The 21,280-nt window shown below is 51.6% G+C and overlaps 1 protein-coding gene across 5 annotated transcripts in view; it reads right to left on the reverse strand.

Annotated features, from left to right (window-relative positions):
- CCDC136 (coiled-coil domain containing 136) overlaps positions 1-20,787 on the reverse strand; it is a 44,260-nt gene extending 23,473 nt beyond the window's left edge. For 3 of the 5 annotated variants that reach the window (XM_084808911.1, XM_084808912.1, XM_084808909.1), the window contains exons 1-3: positions 20,708-20,787; positions 13,019-13,243; positions 12,083-12,157 (exon numbers count right to left, since the gene is read on the reverse strand). In XM_084808911.1, the coding sequence (XP_084665037.1) occupies positions 12,083-12,157; positions 13,019-13,243; positions 20,708-20,765 (358 nt within the window). In that variant the 5' untranslated portion in view covers positions 20,766-20,787. Of the gene's footprint in view, positions 1-12,082; positions 12,158-13,018; positions 13,244-14,366; positions 14,653-20,707 lie in introns of those variants that run through there. The other 2 variants (XM_084808913.1, XM_084808914.1) reach the window with 2 other exon arrangements.
- Positions 20,788-21,280: the final 493 nt, after the last annotated feature.

The following is a 21,280-nucleotide window of genomic DNA, read 5'->3' on the forward strand; positions in this document are numbered from 1 at the left end:
CCCAATAAAGATGAGTTGCTGCCCACCCACTTTCACCCGGTAACCTTTCAAATGGAGGTTAAGGCTATCAACGGCTACTAGTCCTGATGCCTCTATGCTACCACCAGTATCAGAGGCAGTCTGCCTAGGTACACCAGTTGCAGGGGAACATGGGCTAGAACATGGGTGCTGTTGCACTTGTGTCCTGCTTGTGGGTTTCCTGTGAGCAGCTGGTCGGCCGCTGTGGGAACCAAATGCTGGACTAGATGGACCCTGGGTCTGATCCAGCAGGGCTCTTCTTATGAGCGGAGCAGAGAATCCCCTTTTACCCCATTTCAACCAACTCTGCGAAAAGGTGTACAGTTGTGCTGAGCTATCTTGTAGGTGCCTTTTGGGACCACAGTGTGGTTTGGGGCCTGAGGTTTGGCAAGTGACCAGGACAGGGGAGCCTGTTAAGTGGCTGGACGTGCAAAAATCTTTTCTTTTCCATAGTGGGGCGGGGGGGATGTCTGCAGATCAAGCTATTATTAAAAGCACAGGAGCACGGGGCAGTAAAAAAAAAAGTTGGCAACCATAGCCGGGGCAGATACTGACAGGCAGGAAAAAATTGGGTAGAGCAAAGGCTGTTACAGCTGAGTTGACCTGGAGGGTCATGTTGGGTACTAGGAAGGTCGTTCCTTTTGGCCCGGAGCTGGGGGCAACCCCAGTCACCTTTGCGGCATGAAGCCCAAGGGTAGCCACTGGGTGAGCGGAGGGGGGTGGGAACGGGTACTTCAGGGGGGATGTCAGATTGGTGGGGTGTGGGGAGGGGGGCTACCTTGCCAGTCATGCTGTGCTAGAACAGGTTTCCTGGGCCTAGTTGCCATGGCAATGGCCTGGGCCTAGTGGTCTGGGGCTACCTGGCCCAGCCCCTGTGGGTGGTGAAGGGGCTTTCACCCTTAAAGTGCCTCGGAAACCCCCGGGCTAGGCCGAGGCCTGCTTTCTTTGCTAGGCCTTGGCGTGACTCTTGAGCGGAGGTCGAAGGCTCAGGGCTGGGCCTGCTGCGTGTGCAACGGTGGTGGGGTGTCTCCGAGTCCAAATTGGAGACGCCCAGGGCAGCCTGAGAACGCAGAGGAGAAACAGGTACCGTACCCATGGAGCAGCCTGTCCCGCGTCTGGAGATCTCCGGAACCAGGAAGGGAGTGGCGGGAAGGCCGAACGGAGGGCCTCTAAAAATGGCCGCGGGGCCTGACAGGCCCTGCAGGGGCAGCCGCTGCGGTGTCTGTCGCACGCCAGGCCTCTAGGGGGCGGCTTCTGCGGCTCTCTGAGCGGGCCAGGGCAGGCAACGCGCGCAGGCCGGCGAGCGCCATGACTGCCCGGCCGAGAAGGGGAAGCCACCGCAGCGCCCTGCCCGGGAGCGATCGGGGGGCACGCGGACGTGACGGCTGCCCCCGCCTGTGCTTTTCACCGGACTCTGGTCCTGATGAAAGGCAACAGTTTAATCCAACAGTTTGGGCTGGTGGGCACACTTGGGATTTGAGAGCTCCCAAACATGGCTGCCATGCAGAGTGGGTGGGGTGGGGTGGGGGTCCGGGCTATTCACAAAACGGCTGCCGTGGTGGGCCATGGCCGCTCACAAAACACCCATTTCCCAGGAGGCAAACTGGCTCAGAAATAAGTAACTTGGCTGAGGAGCTGTGCACGAGGCCAAGGTGGGGGCTGAACCCCAAGCACCAAATCACATATTTGCCCCTACAAAGCACAACGAAATACCTGTTTCACAGAAGGATAACTGGTGATGCTCAGAGATACACGCACATGGGCGAAGCACAGTCACACCACACACCCCTACAGACACCCCCACAAACCAAACAAAACACACATACACAACCCAGGTAAAATAACACACCAAAAGAAAAGAAACAAATCAGCTAACACACTCCATAAAAAGCAAACTGGCAACTTCTCCCCACATATACACAGCAGAGGCAACACACACCCCTGGCTGCCCACCACCCCTTTAGCCCCCTAGAATGCGACCTAGCACCCTACCATCAGCTCAGGGGCGCAGCTAGGTCAATGCAGACCCTGGCAGTTGGTCCTATCAGGGCCCCTTTAGATGGCCATCTGTATCACTCCAGTGGTAAAGCAAACAAACATTTCTCTCCCCCGCCCCCGCACAAACCATCTTTCAAACTGCTTCTACATTCCTAATATGTTAGAATAACAACAACACTGTTTGCCAACCCTGATTTTCTTAAAAAAAAAATACCCTGAGCATGTGCAGTTTTGCATTTTAAACTCACTTAAATCATTTTAAACTCACTCACCATCATGATTACAGGAATAAAATGGACTTTGCTTCTGCACCTGCCGCTTTTTAAGTGGTCATTTGAGGACCCCCTGAGCTGCAGGACTTTGGCCCCACGGTGCAGCCCTAGCTGCACCATGGCGCCCAGCTTCTGTTTTTCATTTTCTCTTGCTGGGCATGCTTTACAACAAAGCACTGGGTTGCAGTCACCCACCATTTTTATTTTCTGAGGATGCCTCTGGGGCCAACACTGTGCCCAGAGGCCTTCATGGAAATAAAGATGGTGCAGTGCTGGAGGCTGGTACTTCGCTTTGCAGCATGCCATCCTCCCACTTAAAGTTTAATTTAAAAACATTTTTAAATGTTTTAATCAGAGATTACATCTTTGGGAAGGTGGGACAGGCAGGATGCATTCTTACCTGCAGGGTACATCTATGTAAATGCATGTGCATTAATTCTGAGTCACCATGTAGCATAGCTTGCCATTGCAAACACTGCAGCTGCTGGGGTATATTCGAAATGAATAATAACATTGTATGTATGTATGTATGTATTTGTGAACTGACCAGGGAGCCTCGGCTGTTGGGCAGTATAGAAACGTAATAATGAATGAATAAATGTATTCAGGGCTGGTGTCAAGGGTAGGCACGGTTGGGCACCTGCCGAGGGCCCACTCTCCAGTAGGGGGCCACTGACAAGAGCCCCCTGGAGTTGCCCCTCCTCTTCACCATTCCACCTGCTTGTTCACCTGCCTCTCGCTCTGGCCCAGACACTGGTGATGGTGAGAAGGAGGAGCAGTAGTTTCCAGTGCCTACTTGCTCACTCACTCTCTGTGTCTCAAGCAAGCAAGTGGTAGCAATAATGAGAAAGGACAAGGAGCAACAGGAGCTGCTAACATTTGTGGCAAGCAGGTAGACTCATTGGCCAGGTTCGCGCAATCAGCGAGGGAAAGTGCACAGTATGGGTTGTTTCCCCCGCCCCCGTGTGTGCCCGCCATTCCCTTAATTACTCATGCTGCATCGTGGGTTGCCATGCCGTCTGAACCCGGCACAGGGCTCAGTGGGGGTGGCTTCTAACCCACCCCACAACCCATGGCTTGTGGTAGGGGTTCTGGGGTGGGTTAGAAGCCACCGTTGTGGCACTGCACCGCACCGTTGGTAATTAAGGAAATGCCAAGCGCACAAGTGGCATGTGCAGGGGCGGGGGAAACAAACCATACCCAAGGGCTCTTAAACTCCTGGAACCATCACTGCATGTATTTATTTAAGGGTGGTTATAGGTTGTCTATAGGACAAAAGAGCCCTCTCAAGGCAGCCTACAAAATTCAGAACCCATCAATAATACACACTTAAAATCCAATTCACAACTTAATAATGAATAAAATCCAAGCAGTAGGACTAAAGCCAACCAAATGCAAACATTAAAATCAACCACATGCGAAATCCTTCCATCAAGCAGGCCCAGAAAACCCCCAGGGGCAGGCCAGCTGAGAATCACAAATGCCCCTTTGCTTTCAAGTGAGTGCATTGCAAGGCTATGGCAAAGTAAGTGAATACAACAGGTGGAGCAGAGCCCTCAGCAGCACGTAACAGTGGGGGAGGAAAGCTCACACACTGATCCTTGCTAAGAGAACAGGAATGTTCACAAATGCATCTCCATTTTCATCTGCGAAATATTGGAGGGCACAAATGCTACATAACCCTGGTGGGCAGGTTTCACTCCACACAAATGGTGCCCCCTTATCAACTGCGTGATAGAGAGGGGTTCAGCTATCTCGGCAGATTTGGGTATATAGTGTGACACCAATAGCTGGCAACTTTGCACTTGTGTTGGCCAAGCCCATGCTGCTCCCATTTCCCTAGGAACACTGGAAGTGGCCGTTTACTGCATGAGACCAGGGGCCCATCTAGCTTGCTACAGTCTACCCTGACTGGCAGCAAAGGCTCCCCGGGCTTTCAGGAAGGGGACATTCCCAGCCCTAAGATTGAAACTGGTACTTTCTGCACACCACGCAAGTGCTCTACCACTGAGCCATGGCCCTTTCTCGGGATCTGCTGCCATTCTCTGTGAGGAAACAACGTGCCCTAAATACTGAACTAGAACAATTGACATTTTGACGGCTTCACTCACGGCCCAGCCCTCTCTGTCTGAAAACCTACCCCAGTCATATTCTGTGTTGTGCCAAAGAGAGTCAATACACTTATGTCATCTAAGTGCGTGACAAACGAAATCCATTACAAGACTGGCTCCATTATGCTTTGGAACGTGCCGGCTGAATGACAAAACCCTAAAGGGCTTCCAATGGATCCAAAGACACCCTTGTGTGCAATAAATTCAGCTTTCTTTTTGTCTTCCGAGTGCATTTGCCAGTAAACTTAGCTATGCTTAATGTAGAGAACCAGGGTGACTTATGCAATAGGTCCAGGTTATGATCCACTCCAGTAAATGGATGAGCCCATTTTTGGTCTATAATTGGCCAAAAATCAGACCCCACTGTCTTTGTCAAGAAGTACTTCTTGGCAGTCTTAACAGCTGACAAATCGCTGGATTACATCAGAGGTGGGGAACCTCTTTCACCCTGAGGAATTCCACTCTGGAGAAGCGGGGGGGTGGGCCTGCAGGCTGCGTTCCAGTGATGGGCGGAGCCAAAGACAAAGCGGGGCTTTTCCCCCTTAACCCAGCACATTCTAGCTTAAAGCTCTCACTGCCAGTAACTAGGAGAGGCATGTCACCCTTTTGGGATGGGGAAAAGGCTGCACAAAAGCTGGTGTTCACTCCTGGCCCTGAGCCCCCTGCCCCTCCCCCTCCTTGCTGTTGCCCCTGTTCATCTAAGTCAGGGGTCCCCAGTGTATGAGTCCCTGTGGCCACCCTCATTTAAATCTTTTAAATTTTAAATGTGTCCCATTTTTTAATATACATAAATGGATTTGTATGAAATGTACTTTCTAGCAACTGTACATGGACTGCAACCAAAGTAGACTAAATAACCGTATGCCACCCTTTCAAATACTGAAAGTACTGCAAGGTCCTCAATCCATTACATTATAGGAGGTGAGTCTATGTCCTTCCAGTGTAGCGATATCAGTCTTTTAGCTGTCAAAAGCATGCAGAGAATCCATTTACACTGACTATTTGTTAATTTCCATGAAGTAGGTAAATAATTTAAAAGAGCACGTACATCAGTGAATGTTAAAGACTGTTCCAGTATAAAATTTTACTGTGTAATAACCTCCCCACAAAAAGAAGCAACTACTGGACATTGCCAAAACATATGTTTAAAAGAAGGATTAGCTCTATTGCCCTCCCTGCAATTAGCTGAATTAGACAATTCCTTATTGAAGAGACGTTGCAGTGTCTGATACACATGAAGCAACAGCTTTTGGTGAATAAGATGCAGCCTAAGATCCATAGACGCCAAAGACAGATGCTAAAGTGGCGACCCGCGGATTAGGCATTTTGTGTTGGTGCCCACAGCGGTTCCTCAGCTTTCCAAATGTGCCCACGGGTCCAAAACGGTTGGGGACCCCTGAACTGAGTGTGTGAGTGGTGACAAGAACAAGGATCAGTGGTGTAGTGGAGGCAGGGCTCACAGGGTCAAAGCGACGGTACTTTTTGATTAGCAGGGACAGGATTTTCTCTGCCATTCCACTCAGGCATCCCTGTTCTTTGTGAGCTTAGCTGTGATCCTTACAGTAGCTGGGGTAGGGGATGGATTTTCCCAGCAACAAACTATTGTTGTGAACTCTCTCTTATGTAATGCGAACTGTTTTGGGGTCCAGCTCAGTCTTGAATGGGCAGTTAAGCCCCACTAGCTTTGCAAAAGACCTGCTCCTGGTGGAGATGAAAACTGCTAGAACTTCTTTGTTGAACTGAATCAACACAGCTGCCTGCAATTTTGGACTCTCCTTCTCCATGGGGGCATGGCTACAGGGGCTGTCATGATGAGCACCTGCATTTCAGAATTTATCACTACACCACTGGTAAGTGTGAAGGTTTGATGCCTACAGAGGCAAGAAAAAAAGGTCAAGCTTAGAGGCCTGGGTTTTTTTGTTGGGAGGGGGTATCCCTGAGAGGAGTCGTTTCATTTCCCTGGTTATTTTCATTTCCCCTGTCAAGTTTCATTTCTTCAGACTTGAAGCAGTACTTTCGGTTTTGGGGGAGGGGGTATAAAAAGAGAGAGTCAGAAAGAACAGGGCAGTAAGAGCAGAGTTGGGGAGACAAGAGCCTGAAGAAGGAGCAGGAAGAAGCAGACTGGAGAAGTCTAACTACAACTAGGGTAAAGGAACTTGCGTTTTGCAACTTTTATTTTCTCTTAATGCCTTTGTATCAGAATAGCTCTATTCTGTAAATACCTGTAGTCGTAATTTGCTTGCTTTAATTTACCAGTAAACTGTTGTTAAACCCTGCGTCGGGAGTGTCAATCACTCCACACCTACAACCTAAACCCCATGTTACTGGGAAGGGGAAGTTTAAAAGAAGGAAGGTGGGACTCTTAAGGAGGCAAGAGATCCTTAAGGAGTTGCTCAGGGGGTCCAGATTATATGGGGAACCTTGACAGCAAGGATCAGTAAAGTCGAGCCGACTTCACTTGTCTTGCCCTCTTCTTTCTGGGAAGTCGTGTGGATTGGCACCAGAGCATGTGGGCAAGTGGATGAGTGGTAAGGAGGAGGGTGGCATCTTCCCAGGGGAGCCTACACTGCTCCTGATATGTAAAAGGTTTGTTGTCTCCTTGCTGGGGCAGATGGTTCTACTTGGGCTGCTAGATGGAGGTTTATGCGATTTCTTTGCGTGGGAGTTTTTAACCCTACCACTGTGTCATTCTGAAGACCTGAATAAAGAGAATGGTTTGAAAGAAATAAAGGAGCTTTGCAATTTTGCAGATGTGTATTAATGTTGCATTTCTTCTTTACTGTCTATTTTACTGTCATAAAAGCAAAAAGTATTACAAGTATGGAAAAGGAGGAATTCTGTGATCATCAAAATGCACCAATATATAAATGGGAATACGGGGTTACAGGGAAAAGCCTATTTCGATCTCAACTCATCACATTCTTTGACAAAGCATATGAAAGACCCAATAATATGGATGCCTATTTTCTTGCTCTCTAGCATACCATGAGGATAGAAATAAAAGAGCATAGGAAATGGCCTTCCACCAAGTCATTGTCTATATGTAAACTGGTAGTAGCTTTTTCAGGCAGGTGTTTTTCCCAGTCCTACCTTGAAGAAGCCAGGAGTTTCTTCACTTCGCATAATGCAAAACCACTAAAGTGTTTTGACCAATGTTGGAGGGGAAACAAAACATTACAGCCCCACAGTACATCTGCTTCTCTTGCTGTTGTTTTGATATATTATACTTTTAAGCTTCCAGTGCTGTTATCATTAGTATTTTTAAATGGTTGCAAACCACCGTGTGAACAGCCCTACGTTGAAAGGTGACCTAGAAATATCGTTCATAAAAGAAGTTATACATTTCAGAAAACTGCAGTAATGTTTAAAGTTTTGCCTTGCCAACTTAAAGAGAGCCTTTTTAACTCAATGTCTGCCAAGGAGAAAGTTCTTAGGGGCTGGTTTCATGATGCATGGTTTCCCCTTTTCTTGATTTATTCAGGGGGCTCCACACCTCCCCAAAGCAGCTGATTGTGGGACAGCCATTATACATGGTTGGTGGAATAAAGTGGTAGAATTTGAGCTGTACCACTTCAGAGGCAGGTGGGAGTCATATTTTGAATGCTCCCCCATGTAAAATAAATAACCCTACCTGCATTTTGCAGACTAGCACATCAGGCTTAGTGTAGCCCTCTCTTTGATGTACAAGTTTACTACATGGTGGGATGTGTGTGTTTTTTAAGTGCGGGGAGGGGGTCATCCTAAAAATATTATTTTCCACCCATGGTTTGAAGTGGAACATCCCCGAATTCTACCACTTCAGTCCGCCACCTCATTGTGCTTGGCCTTGCTCTGCGCATGCCAAAGAATGAGGTGGTAGAATAGATGGTACCATTTCGGTATATGATGGGGGGTGCGATTGTTTTAATTTGCCCCCCACACTTAAAAATCCACTGCAGGTTGAAATCAAATCAGGGAGGAAAGCTCTAACCTAGCCTGATTCTTGCCTGGAGCTGATTTTTATGTTTGTTTTTAATGTGGAGGAGCGTGCAGAACAGGATTCCTCATTTGCAGTCTGAAGTGGAAAAGTTAATTCTACCACTGTCAGGATTCTAGCACCTCATTCTGCTGCATGAAGAACGACTCTGAGAGAGTGGCTGCTGTTCTATCCAGTCTTCGGTCCAAAGTAAGAGTATTCCCTAAGATCAAGAAGCCAGCCTAGAGCAGTGTATGAACTGAGAGAGAGAGAGAGAGAGAGAGATTGTCTTGCCCTGTTGTAGGTGTACACAGATGTGAGTGAATGTGGTTGTCTGTATCTCTGTCGTTCTGCGTCACACTAGCTCCATCTGGTGCAGGTCCGCACTGCTTCCCTCAGCATCCTGCCCAGCACTTCATCACAAAGGGTTTGTTCAGGCGGAAAGATTTCAGAGGTCGCAGTTCGTCTTGCCTTCCCAGCCAGCAGCAGCACTTTGGCGACCAGCACAACATGGAGTTTAAAATGCCCTCCTGGAAGGAACGAATTAATCATCCCTTCCAAACCCTGCCCTACGTCTGAAGTCAGCCCCATATGTCCCCTGCCAGCCATCCCTGCCCCGGCCCCGCAAAGCCGGCTTCCCTGCCCCCTGTCCCTCCTCGGTTTGCTCAGACCCCGGGCAACATCGCCACATATAGACTCACCACCTGCTGCTGCCAAGACATGTGGGCGTGCGGCGTACAGCGGGCGCCCTATTTATAGCCGCATTAGGCACAGATTAGCACTCCCTCGATGAGAGGGGACTGAGCTATGGTCCTATAAAGACATCAAAAGGCAGTGGGAACACTAGCAAGCTGACTGGGGGAAACTGACGGTGAGAGACAACCTTACAGAAGGGCATTAGGAACACATCTCTCTCTCTTTTTGCATTTGAAAAGATATAAAAGATTAAATTCCTATCAGAGGAAAACAATGAATATGAATAAATATTGATGCATCAGGGCCACGCAGAGGAGGAGCCCGGGGAAGAGACTCGGGCCCTACTCCCTCCACCCACGCTTTCCCGGCGCTGAAGGAGGAAACAGCTTCCTCGAAAGAAGAGCGAGTACGCCTGGCGTAGCTTTACACTGAGTCAAACCACTGGCCCACTCAGCGCGCTGGCGGTGGGGCTGCTTCCCATGAGAGTTCCCTCAGCACTTCTGAGGGACTGCTTTGCTTTTCCACAGCTAGCTGGAAGCGGGATTAAAATGGAGGTGCCACGGGCGACAGGGCCGGCGTCAGGGGCAGGCAGGCACAGCTGGGCGCCTGCCGAGGGCCCACACCCAGCAGGGGCCTGTTGACAGGAGCCCCCTGGAGTTGCCCCTCTCTTCACCATGGCAACCTGCATGCTTTCTTTCCCCATAACCAAGACCCTCCTGTAATGTTTACTTCCCAAGGAGTTCCCATTCAGGAAAGATTCACAGCAAGATTAATTAAATCTTCCCTCCTGTAGGTTCTGTCTGTTTAATTAATTCCTGGCGAGCATGGCTGGGGGATGAGCGATGCATGGCTTTTGCAAGCTTCCTGGGAACAGTTCAGCCGAGAAGCATTGCACCTCGGCGTATGAGAGTCGCATGTCTCCCCCTTCTTGGCGCAATTTCGACTCGCATGCCCTCCATCCCCTGGAGTGCTGGGAAGCAGCGTAGGGAAGGCCTTTCAAGGAATTGTGGTGGTGGTGGGCAGGCCCCAGCATCTGCCCAATCTAGCCAACTGCTGGCGCCACACATCTGGAACTGCTGACCAGTGACCCCTATGGTGAGCTGTGGCACCACAGCTTCTCCGTGAAGAACCTTCCGGAGTGACTCCGCCCAGACTAGCCATTGGCTCCTCTTGGGCAGGGAGGAGTGTAAGAGGCCTTCCTGTCTCACGGGAACTTTCCTTGAGGAACAAGGTCCACCCAAGCTCTGGCGTGTCTTGTGTTTCTGGTCTTGTTCTTCAGTCCCGACTTCTCTCTTGCTCCACCCGTTGCCCACGGCCCAGCCTGGCCTCGCGCTTTTGGATTTCCCTTCCCTAGGGATGTCATGCTCCCTCATGAGTGACTTTTGAGTGGACATTAAACACTGCTTTGTGCTGCCTAACTTTTAAGCTTAATCTCATGGTTACAGACTAACCTCATGTTTTAGCTGCTGCTGTTTTTAGTTGCTTTTAATTGATTGCTTTGGTTTTAATTTCTGTAGTTCAATATCTTGTATTGATTGGTTGTTTGTAAGTCCAGTTGCAAGGGTTTGCACCTAAAAGGGTGAGATGAATACATCACATAAATGTTTGAATTAAATGTCTGACATGTGGCGGGTGGGCGCAGGAGACCAAAGCGGCGAGCCACCACGGTCCTCCATGCATTTATTTTACACGCAAGAATGCATGAACAGCCCTAATATGTACTTAAGTTTCCTAACATATTCTGCCGCTAAGGTTTTCTAATAATGTAAGTTAAAAAATTAATTATGACCTAATTAACACCCAGAGAAAAACACGTTGATTCACTCTAGCTAGTCTCCTCTGAGTTAATTAGGTGGGAGTTGAACAGTATTTGTGTGAAGTGTCCCATCTGGGGGAGAATCAGTGCAGCTCACCATTACTGTGCACAGTGGAAGTGGCCTGCGCAGAATGCTCCTCTGGAAGCTATAGAAACCTTCAGCCTTTTTCAGTGACGTGTTTGGGTGAACGCTGTCAGGGCAGGGAACTCGCCTGGAGCACCATTTCCTCGGTGGAAAGGTGGGGAATAATTAAATAAATGAATAAATAAAACTATGAACAATCCCAAGAACACATTGTCGGTTCTCCCCTGGTGTCTGGGAAACTCCCATGTGTAAAGCTTATCCCCCACTTGTACATATAATCTTACGACTTTGCTTTTGTTCAGACTGGATCACTCAGGTTTCCTGAATGGCAGTTAAAATGAGCTCCTAAGACCTACACTTGCCAGATGAAAACCTAATGTACAGCTAGCCTTGCAAAGCATGTGCTGCTAAATCAAACCAGAGCTCTTTGCATGACCTCAGCTCCTCTGCACATCATTAAATTCCATAAACCCGAGTTGCCAAATTGCTCAAATAATTCAGTCCCCTGGGAGAAGGCACTGCAAGTCTTTTGCTCGCTTGCCAGCGAGTAAACAAGAGATTCCTACATCATAAGTTACAAAGGATATACACGTTTAAACATAGCTCAAGTACAATTTAAGCACATTATTTAATAGCCTATTTTAACATAGCATAGGAATAGGCTCTGGATGAATTTGCCAAAATACCTACCCAGATATTCTCAGTTTTACTATTATCAAGGCTCAGTAGCATGGGGTGAAAGCATCTAGGCCGGGGTGCAGGACCTCAGGCCCAGGGGCCAAACCTGGCCCTCCTGGGGGGTCAATCTGGGTTCCCGACCTCCCTCCCCCAACCACCGATCCTTTGGTGGTTTCCCGGCTTTTGTGCAGTTTCCACCCTACTGTAAAAGGTCAAAATACCCCTCCTAAGGCTGAGTTCCTGGCAGGAAGAGCTTTAGCTAAAATGTGATGGCATTTTGGCCCCACCCACCAATGGAATGCAGCCCCTGAGAGCTTCTCTGAAATAGAATTCAGCCTATCTGCACCTCTGTTCTAGTTCAAGAGAGGAGATTCCGGTGGATCTCTCAACTGTCAGCAGTTCTGAGCAAGCCTGGGCCCAAACACAATACCCCCACCCCACCCCAGGACTGACCTTGGAGCCTCTGGATCTCCTTCGTAAAGTTTTCTGCCTGCAGGGCGCTCGCCAGTCGCTCATCCTCCAGGAAACCTAACACAGAGACCCCAGAATGAATGACTGGCACATCGAGGAGGCAAAACGGAGGAAGGGGAGCCCTAGGGTTGCCAGGTGTCCTACTTTACAGAGAACAGTCCTCTGTTTCAAAGGCCATCACAGGGCAGTCCTCTATTTGAACGTGCCCTGTATTTGGAGGGCCGCTCAGTCCAATTCCAGTTTGAAGATGAAGAGCCCCAGGCGCGGCTGCCCGTCCACAGCAAGCACCTGGCAGCAGGCGGAGCAGGCAGACCTGGTCACGGACTTCCACACTGCAGTGAGAGGTACTGGATCTGGTCCCACCCACCTTGGGCTCTTGCCACACCCACTGCTGGAATGCGGTCAACATGTTTTGACTGACGTAACGAGGACCGCAGCAGGATGCAGGTGCTGTACCTGGACTCTCTAGGGCAGCCTCCCCAACCCGGTGCTCGGCAGGTCTCTCAGGATCCAGCTCCCATCATTCTAGCAGGGGCTGGTGGCTCCGACATCATGGGGTGGCAAATCTGCTCCAGGTTTCAGTCAGAACCAGTCGGAACTCTAAGGGGACTCTCCAAGGTGCGGAGTAAAGACTCCAAGGTGTCATGACGTGAATGGTTTTATACGTTAGATCATGTATTTTAATGGTTTTTTAATTTTTGTGAACCGCCCAGAGAGCTTGGCTATGGCACAGTATAGAAATATAATAAATGAAATGAACTTCAGAGTGCTGACGGGTTCTGACTGAAACCCGGGGCGGATTCACCACCCCGCTGACGTCGGAGCCACCGGCCTCCACTGCATCGTTCCCGCCAGCATTGAACAGCCACCAGTGGGCACGCGTGGCTCAGCCTCTCTGGCGAAGGGGCCCTTTCTGACCTCGCAACTCCAGCGACTCGTCCTCGTACTTGAGGGCCATCTCCTGGGCCTCTTCCACCTTGTCCAGGAGCAGCAGCACCTGAGCCTGTAAGTCTTGGTCCAACTCTTGGTCTGCCAGGTCCAGCTCTTTCTCAGCATCCAAAGAGCCCAGGTTGCCAGTCTCATCGTCTTCTTCCTCCTCCTCCTCCTCTTCCTCCATGTCAGCGCTGGGGGAGTCCACCTCACCTGGCAGAAAACACATCTCTGTCAGCAAAGCCCAGCATGCCAGGGAGACCACCATCGGCAGGGGGCTCAGCTGCATGCCAGGGGCGCTGTGAGGCCCTTAAAGAGCCACATACCCCAAGCAGTAAAACAGGATTGCTTCAGTTCATCAGGGTGCTAAACGGGAATGGGAGGCTGCTACAGCTGCCGGGAAGGCAAGTCACTTTTCGATCTAAATCAAGGACGTTCCCTTGCCTTTGGCCTCTTGGGTGTTTGGCCTTTGATCTGGTTTATTCCCACCTCCCTCCTCTTTGGTTCCTTATTTTATTACCACCTAGCTTGATGCGGAGATCTGGAGAACTTGAAAGCTTGCACACATTTGTAGCAGTTTGGTTGGTTCTAATAAAGGCATTGCCCAGCTATGGATTTTGGATCCCGCCCCCCCGCTTGTTCGTTTGCATTGCGATGTTTAATTTTTGTATTGTTATTTTTATTGGGTTGGTTTTTTTCTTTTAATGGAATGTAACCTCTCTAAACTGAGGCAGAAAGGCAGGGCGCAAGCATTTGTCATCAAGAAATAAATAATAATAATAGTAATAATAATTAATAATTTTATTAATCGCCCATCTGGCTGGTCACCCAGCCACTCTGGGCAATGTACAGTGTACAATAAAACAGTTTATAACAATAAAATTCTACAGTAAAAACATTTTCTAAAATACCCTAACCCGCCCCAAATGCCTGCCTGAACAACAACGTTTTTAATGTACGACGGAAGCTCGTTAAAGAGGGGGCATGGCGGAGTTCCCTAGGGAGGGAGTTCCACAGAGTGGGGGCCACCACAGAAAAGGCCCTCTCCCTCGTCCCCACCAGCCTAGCTGTCCTGGCTGATGGGACAGAGAGAAGGCCATCTGAGGCTGATCTTGTTAAGCGGCCTGCCTGGTGCTGCTGGAGGCGCTCCTTGAGATAGGCTGGGCCGGAACCATATAGGGCAAAAGAATTGCCATAGGAATTTTAATAGCTGCCCACTCAGCTTGTCTTCCGCGATGGGATTGCTTCGGCCCAGGACTGCTCTACCCCATCACTGCTCTGCAGCCTGTACATTCATAAGCAAGCATTCACAGACATCTCGAAATTCCCCACTCACAGCTTCGTTCCTAGAATCATCGAACTGCAGGGAGATGCCAGCTGGTCATCTAATTTATTTGCCTACTCAGAGGAAAGATCATCTACCCAGACGGATGGATACATAGCTTGAGCCAGAGGTTCATCCCGTGAACACAGAAAAAATGCCTCTAAACATGTACGGAGCCTGTTTCCATCACCGCTGAGTGCGCGATTGTCTTCGTTTGCACACAAGGGGTTCCCAATCACAGGGTGAACTACAGTCCAGGACACACACACCCCAACTGAAACAAAATGGCATTTTGCACAAACACGCAGTCCCGCTGAACTGGCGCCTGAGCTGTGGCACACTGCCGCCCCCTGGGGCATTAAATGTCATTCAGTCAGCTGCTCCTGATTCAAAGCCGGAGCGCATAACTCAAAGTGCAGGAGGCATTCAGGGAAAGGCAGCATCTCTTGTACCCCTCAGGACACCCCTTCATGACTGCACAGTTGCCAGCTGTTCTTTTCTTGCAAGGCTCCCATGCCTTTAATAACTGCATGGCAGGCAGAGCTGTTTCTCCACAAAAAGGGAAAAATATAAGGATTTGCATTTCCCCTCTCCAGCACTAGAATACAGTGTTTCCGTTGGTGATTTTAAAAGACGCAGCAAATAGATAATATCCCCCTGCAACAAGGCTGCCTGCTTCTTTGGGTGAGTGCGCAGAGGGAGCGAAGGGTGAAGTCTTGGCGGTTTTGTGTTTTTCTTTTAATTCCTTGGATGTCAGTTTTATTGATGAGGCCCTTTATACTTCCAGCGCAAGCAGCTGGCGCCATCTCCTGGCAGACAGGCAGAACTCCCCCAGGAGGCTGAAGGCTAGATTAATTTTGACCCTCATCATCTTACAGCACAGAACCACAAATGGACCACAGGCCCGTCTGTGAACTTCTCAGAGATCCTGAATGTGAAAAGTGTATCTTTCTTGATTCCTGACCTCGGCTCTTTGAAATAAAGGAACCCAGCTTGATGGCAAGAAATGCAGTCACTCAAGAATCCTATAGACTGCGCAGCTCAGGTCTCGGCAGTGGCAAAGCCATGCAACCCTGATCCTGCCATATCTGATGAGTTTGGGGGTTCTGCTGCACAATCGGGTGAGGAACGCTTCCCCGTTCGAGAGCCCCCTCCCCCATTCATTGCAGGGAGGCGAGACCTTTATTCCTGCCATGGGTCATGCGCTTTCCTGCCCCTTTGGAGTGAACGGGGAAGTCTATTCATGCGGGTGCTCTGGGGGCACAATGTGGTTAACAAGAAGTATGCCAAACCTTCAGCACCTTTCCTTCTGGTCTGATGAACGGATCTGTATAACCCATAGATATAAGGAACTGCCATAACCACATCAGACCATGGCCAGGTGTCCTCTTACACAGGACAGTCCTCTATTTGCAGGGCTGCCAGAGGACTGCCCTCTATTTTGAAGGTGTCCTCTATTTGAAGGGCTGCCCAGCCCAACTCCATAATCACACATGGTGATGTGTGATTATCGTTTAAACTGGAAGTACCAAGGACAGAGCTGGACCTGTTCTTCGTGCAAAGCTGCTCTCCTTTAATACGGAGATTGATGGTTGGTCCATGTAGCCTGGTACCGCCTGCTCTGCTGAGCACGGGCTAAGTTCTCAGCCAAGCCAGTCTTGCTATCCTCCTAACAGGAGATGCCGAGGACTAAACCTGAGACCTTTCACCAGAGGAGGCCGGTGGCTCCGATGTCAGTGGGGCAGTGAATCCGCTCCGGGTTTCAGTCACAACCAGCCAGAACTCTAAAGGAGCCCTCCAAGGCTGACATCGGAGCCACCAGCCTCCACTGCCTTTCACACATGCCAGGTTTGTCTTATACCACCACGGCTCCTTTCCTCTGCAGGCAGCCCACTTCAAACTAACCTTCCTCCAGCACTGGAAACCCTGGAAGAGCCAACCATGTCACTGCTGCAAAAAATGAAGCCAATTTGCGAGTTCAGAGTTGCAGCAGCTCTGAGGTTACGTTTTTTACATGTGTGAATCGCTGTATGCACACAAGTAAATCCCAAAGGGATGAGACTCTCAAGCGCTCCCATGGGAGCAAAAGGCCAGGCCTTCTTCAAGGCATTCCAGACGAATGCCAGAAAATTATCATCATGACAATGATTTCATATTTGGATTGTACTTTCAAGTGCTCAAAGCAGTTCACATGCATTATGTAGTTGTAATCCTTACAACCCTATGAAGCAGCCTTCTCCAACTTGGTGGTCTCCAGATGTTTTGGATGACCGCTCCCAGAATTCCTGTCCATTAGCCATGCCGGAGGGAATCGCAGTCCAAAACACGTGGAGAACATCAACGGGAGGATGCTCTTGCACTCATATCCTACTTGTGGGTTTCCCACAAGCTGCTGGTTGGCCACTGTGTGGACAGGGTGCTAGACTGTTTGGAATAACAACAACAACATCTAACAATTTTTGCTCCTTTTTATGGCGCCAAAATCAGCTGCTTGAGGTCGCTGCCTTGCTCTGACAAACGGTAGGGCCGCTAAAAATATCAGAGATAAATGAAATAAGCAACATGATAGTTTTACTGTCATCCTGCCTTGCAACAGGTCATGTGCTGCCCCCCTAGACCCCCCTGCCGACATTGGATGTGGCCCCGGGGCCAAAAAGGTTGTGCATCCCTGGTCTTCTATCACCTGCTTCCTGGTTCTCTTTTTAATTGGCAGTGCCGGGTTCTGAACCCAGAGCCTTCTCCATGCAAAGCAGGGGCTCTGCCAACGAGCCACCAGTCCTCACCCAAACCTTGCAAGTGTCTGACTTTAAAAGCGTGTTCAGATTCCACGCTGGGAAGAGATCAGAGCAACCGGAGCAGTACAGTGACCCTTCTCTTCCCCCTCTGTCTTCAACATAGAAGACAGAACTAATTGCCAAATGCCTCTCTCCCCGCTTCCTCACCTTGTCGCTTCCCTCAGCTTGTCATACCAGCAGAACTGCTAACCGGGGCAGTGCTGGGGTCAGGGGGTGGGAGGGCAGCTGGCAGCAGGAGGATGGGAACGCAGGAGGGCTGTAGGAGAGCATGAGCATCGGTACACATAATTGGTGCAGTGGGGGAAACCTGCTTTTTCTCTCTCTCCGGCCACTGGGCTGGGTCTCCCGTTGCCTGGATCTAGCCGCCAGGGAAGGACAGGGCCGGAACTGGACTGCCAAGCTACTGGGTTCCAGAAGAGGTGGCCCTTTCGCCTATAGCAGCAGGAACAACAGAGTCCTGTGGCGCATGGAAAGACAACCACATTGTGTGTGGAAAGGAATGGGGAAAGTAGCCATCCACTACCTGGGGCCCTCCAAATGTGTTGGACTGCAACTCCCATCATGTGCCCCGGGGATGGCTGTTGGCCATGCTGGCTGGGGATGATGGGAGTTGCAGTCCAACACATTGAGGGGGCAGGTTGGAGAAAGCTGTGGCAAGGTATTGCCTGAAGACAGAGGCCACATAGTCAGGGGCTCCTGCGGTGACTCAGGAAACAGATAGGAGACAACCCACCAGGCTCAGAATACACAAGCCTGTACATCAGGCAGCCTTTCCTGGGCGGCGCCTCATTGCCCCAGGCACGGATTAAGTGCCAGAAGAGGTGTGCAGCTGTGTGGATGCCATCCTCGGACATCGCATCCCCAGGGGCGCATGGCTTCCTAGCGCCTTTGCGCCACCGGTGAAGCAGCTCTCAACACATCTAGAGGGCACCAGGTTGAGGAAGGCTAATCTAGTGCCACTTGCCTGGTATCACGATGGCACAATATTCCATGTTCCCCCCTGCATGGGATGCTGTAACATCATGAGGCAAGGGAAACTGTACCAGATCTTACACAGTGGATGAAGAGGGAAACTAGGCACAGCATTGCCATTTTCAGCGGCAGCCACATGGTCAGCACAACAGCCCACACTTTCTAAGTTGGAATCCAATGCGCCTTTACGTGGAAGTCACATCCTGTGAGGTGAGTGGGACGTACCTTCATGTAAAGAGGCATGGATCCATTTGCATGGCTGCAGACTGATGCACATTGTTTGGGAATATGCCCCCTGAAACTCAATGACCTAGAACCCAGGCCTCCCATCCACCCCACAACATGGCTAATAGCAGCTTTGGGGGGAGATTTTGGTCAGGGAAATGGCAGGGGAATTTTGAACCCCTGTTCCTCCAATACTACAACTCTGATTCCATTTGGGGCTTCCAGCGGCAGCTATCATGCAAAGTAAAGGAAATCAGGAGATCCAGTCACAGACCTCCTGCATCTAGATTGGCCTTCAGGCTGCTGATTTCTGGGTCGAAGTACAACAGTTCTACTTATGCTTCTGCAATACCAATTTCTGCATGCGCATGTGCGCACGCATGTCACACACAGAGATTTCTGCAGTAGCACAGGGCGATCAAAAAATCCCCACAACTCTGTACCCACGACAGCACAGAGCAGCACAACACGGAATCGTTAAAGCACAGATGTCTTGCTAAAGGAAGTTCCTCCTCTTCACAGGTATCCCGTGGGCCACATTAGACCTGCCAAGCAAATCCTCTACCTCCCCCCAGCACACACATCCAGGTTTTCTTCTTCTTCCAGACCGTCTTTTTTCTATGCAGCTTGCAAGCCTAGAGGAAGACTAAGAACCCCATGACCCCTTTGCTGGATCAGACCAAAACTTCATCTAGCCCAGTATACTGTCTCCAAGAGGGGACAGCCAGATTCCCTCTAGCAGTGCATAAAGCAGGGGCCTTTCGCCTCTTGTTTGGGTCCAGAACCTGGAAGTTAGAGGCATGCTGGCTCTGAACCTGGAGGTTAAATTTGGCTACCACAAACCAAGTGAATACAATGAACTGGTCTCAGACGTGAACCTTGGCTCAGATTAAACCCCAGAGGAGAAAGAGGTCTAGCAAGGACAAAGGGGGATGGGGGTGGAATACTGGATCCCCGAATTTACTCTGGAGTGGAGAAGCTGAGAGCCAGGACACCTGGGTTCCATTAGAGAAAGGAAGAACTTCGTGTGTGGGGGGGAGGACTTGTTGGGGTTGTCAGTGGAGCTGAGAACTTGGATTCCTCTGTCTTGTGGGGCAGACGCTACAGAGTTTGGGGAGTGGGGTAAAATCCTTGTGTCGAGGGGTGGTGGAGAGACCCAGGCTTCTCTCCTCAGCCTGGCTCTGCTGTGCAGATGTCAACCTCCTCCTCCCATGCATTCCAAATGGGAGCCCTTCTTTCTCCCTCCCTCCCCTGCCCAGTCTCCAAAGATCGTGCCCCAGCTCTCCCCTGGAGCTTGCTAAATGAGCATTGCGTAACTGGGTCATCTGCCATTTGGAAAAGGAGAGTGGCCGCGCGGGCACGTGGGCTGGGGGGAGCAGGCAACAATTCCACTGGCGACGCGGAGAAGCCACTTCCCGGCCGCACCTCTTATGGGCGCACTCGCAAGGGAAGAGGGGGGAATGTTTCCCATATCCAGTGGGGCAGGGGTTTCTTTCTTCCTCCATGATCGCTCAGAACAGAAGAGAGCAGCCTGCCCCGACCCAGTGCCCGCCTGATGTGTGGGACTACAGCTCCTATCATCCCCCAACAGCCCGCGTAGTCCCACACATGGGGGGGCACCAGGTTGCGGGGGAAGCTGGGATAGAGCATCGCACGATGGTTCCAAGCACCTCCAGCAGGGGGTGCCACGGCTGGGCCGGACATGCATGCCCACACAGCCCCCTGGCCCCTCCCCTTTGTGCCCCCAATACCCCATTTGGATCCTTGGTTTTCCTCGCTGCCAGTGCTGTTCGCCCAGCAGCCCAGAAACACCGAACGGAGCCCATAAGGCAGCCTTCCTCGCAGCCTGATGCCCTCCGGAGGGGATGGACTACATCTCCCTGCATCCCCCACCCCAGGCAAGGAGGCCTGGCTGGGGGATGCTGGGAGATGTAGTCCAACCCATCTGGAGGCCCCCAGGCTGGGGAGAAGGGTGGCATGGGGGGGTGGCTTAGCCTGCCAGATGACATCACCCCTGCCTATGATGTCATCAACACAAGGCGTGACGATTCACCAAGGGGGGTCGGGGAAGGGACCAGAGAAAGGGTGGCGGGGTGCGGTGCATCCTGATGATGGGACACGAGCAGAGAGGATGCCCTCTGGAATCGCGATGGGGGCGGGCAGCTACAGGTGGAGGAGAGCACAACGCCTAAGGAGGCTGGGGGCGGAGGACCCAGAGGCGGAGGGGGAAGGCGGCGGAGGGGCTGCGCCGGGGGGCCGTGCTGGGTCATGCAAGGGAGGACGGCGGAGGAGAGCGGGCACTGGGTGCAGGGAGTGGGGCTTCGCGGGAGTGCGCTGGCTCAATCCGCCCCCCGCGCTGACCTGCTCTTTCCTTCCTCCTCCCCGGCGGCGGCGGCAGCTGCATCCCGACCGCTTCCATGGCCGCTCCTCCTGGGGCAAGCAGCAGACGGGGGGGCGGGGAGGCAGGCGGGGCCCACCCCGGCCGGCGGGAGGCGCGCGCGCACCGGCCGGGCGATGCCGAGGGCGCCCCGCCCGGCGCCCCACCCGGGCTGGGCGAGCCGACGCTGAGGCGCGCTGCCGGCCGCGCTCGCCCTGGCGCACGGGCGCGTGCAGGCGCCCCCTCTGCCCGCGCCGCGCCCGATGCCGCTCGGGTGCCCGCCGCGTGCCGGTCCGCAGCCCGGCAGGTGCGCGGGCAGAGGCCGGCGCTCCCGCAGGCGCGCGCGGAGGCGCAGGCTCGCGCACGGACGTCGCCGCCCGCGCGCTCTCCGGAGCCTCTGGGGCCTGCGCCTTTCTGGGCGGCGCCCGCGCCCGGCCCGGCCCGGCCCGCGGGGCGTCCCTGCAGCGAGCGTCAGCGCCCCTTCTCCGCCAGCTTGGCGGCCAGGCCCGCGCCCCGCCCGTGCGCGGGAAGCGCGCTCGGCGCCCGGTGGCCGGGCA

The sequence above is a fragment of the Heloderma suspectum genome, chromosome 7 (assembly GCF_057233095.1).
Source record: "Heloderma suspectum isolate Gila_16-S chromosome 7, 16-S_ref, whole genome shotgun sequence".
NCBI lineage: Eukaryota > Metazoa > Chordata > Lepidosauria > Squamata > Helodermatidae > Heloderma > Heloderma suspectum.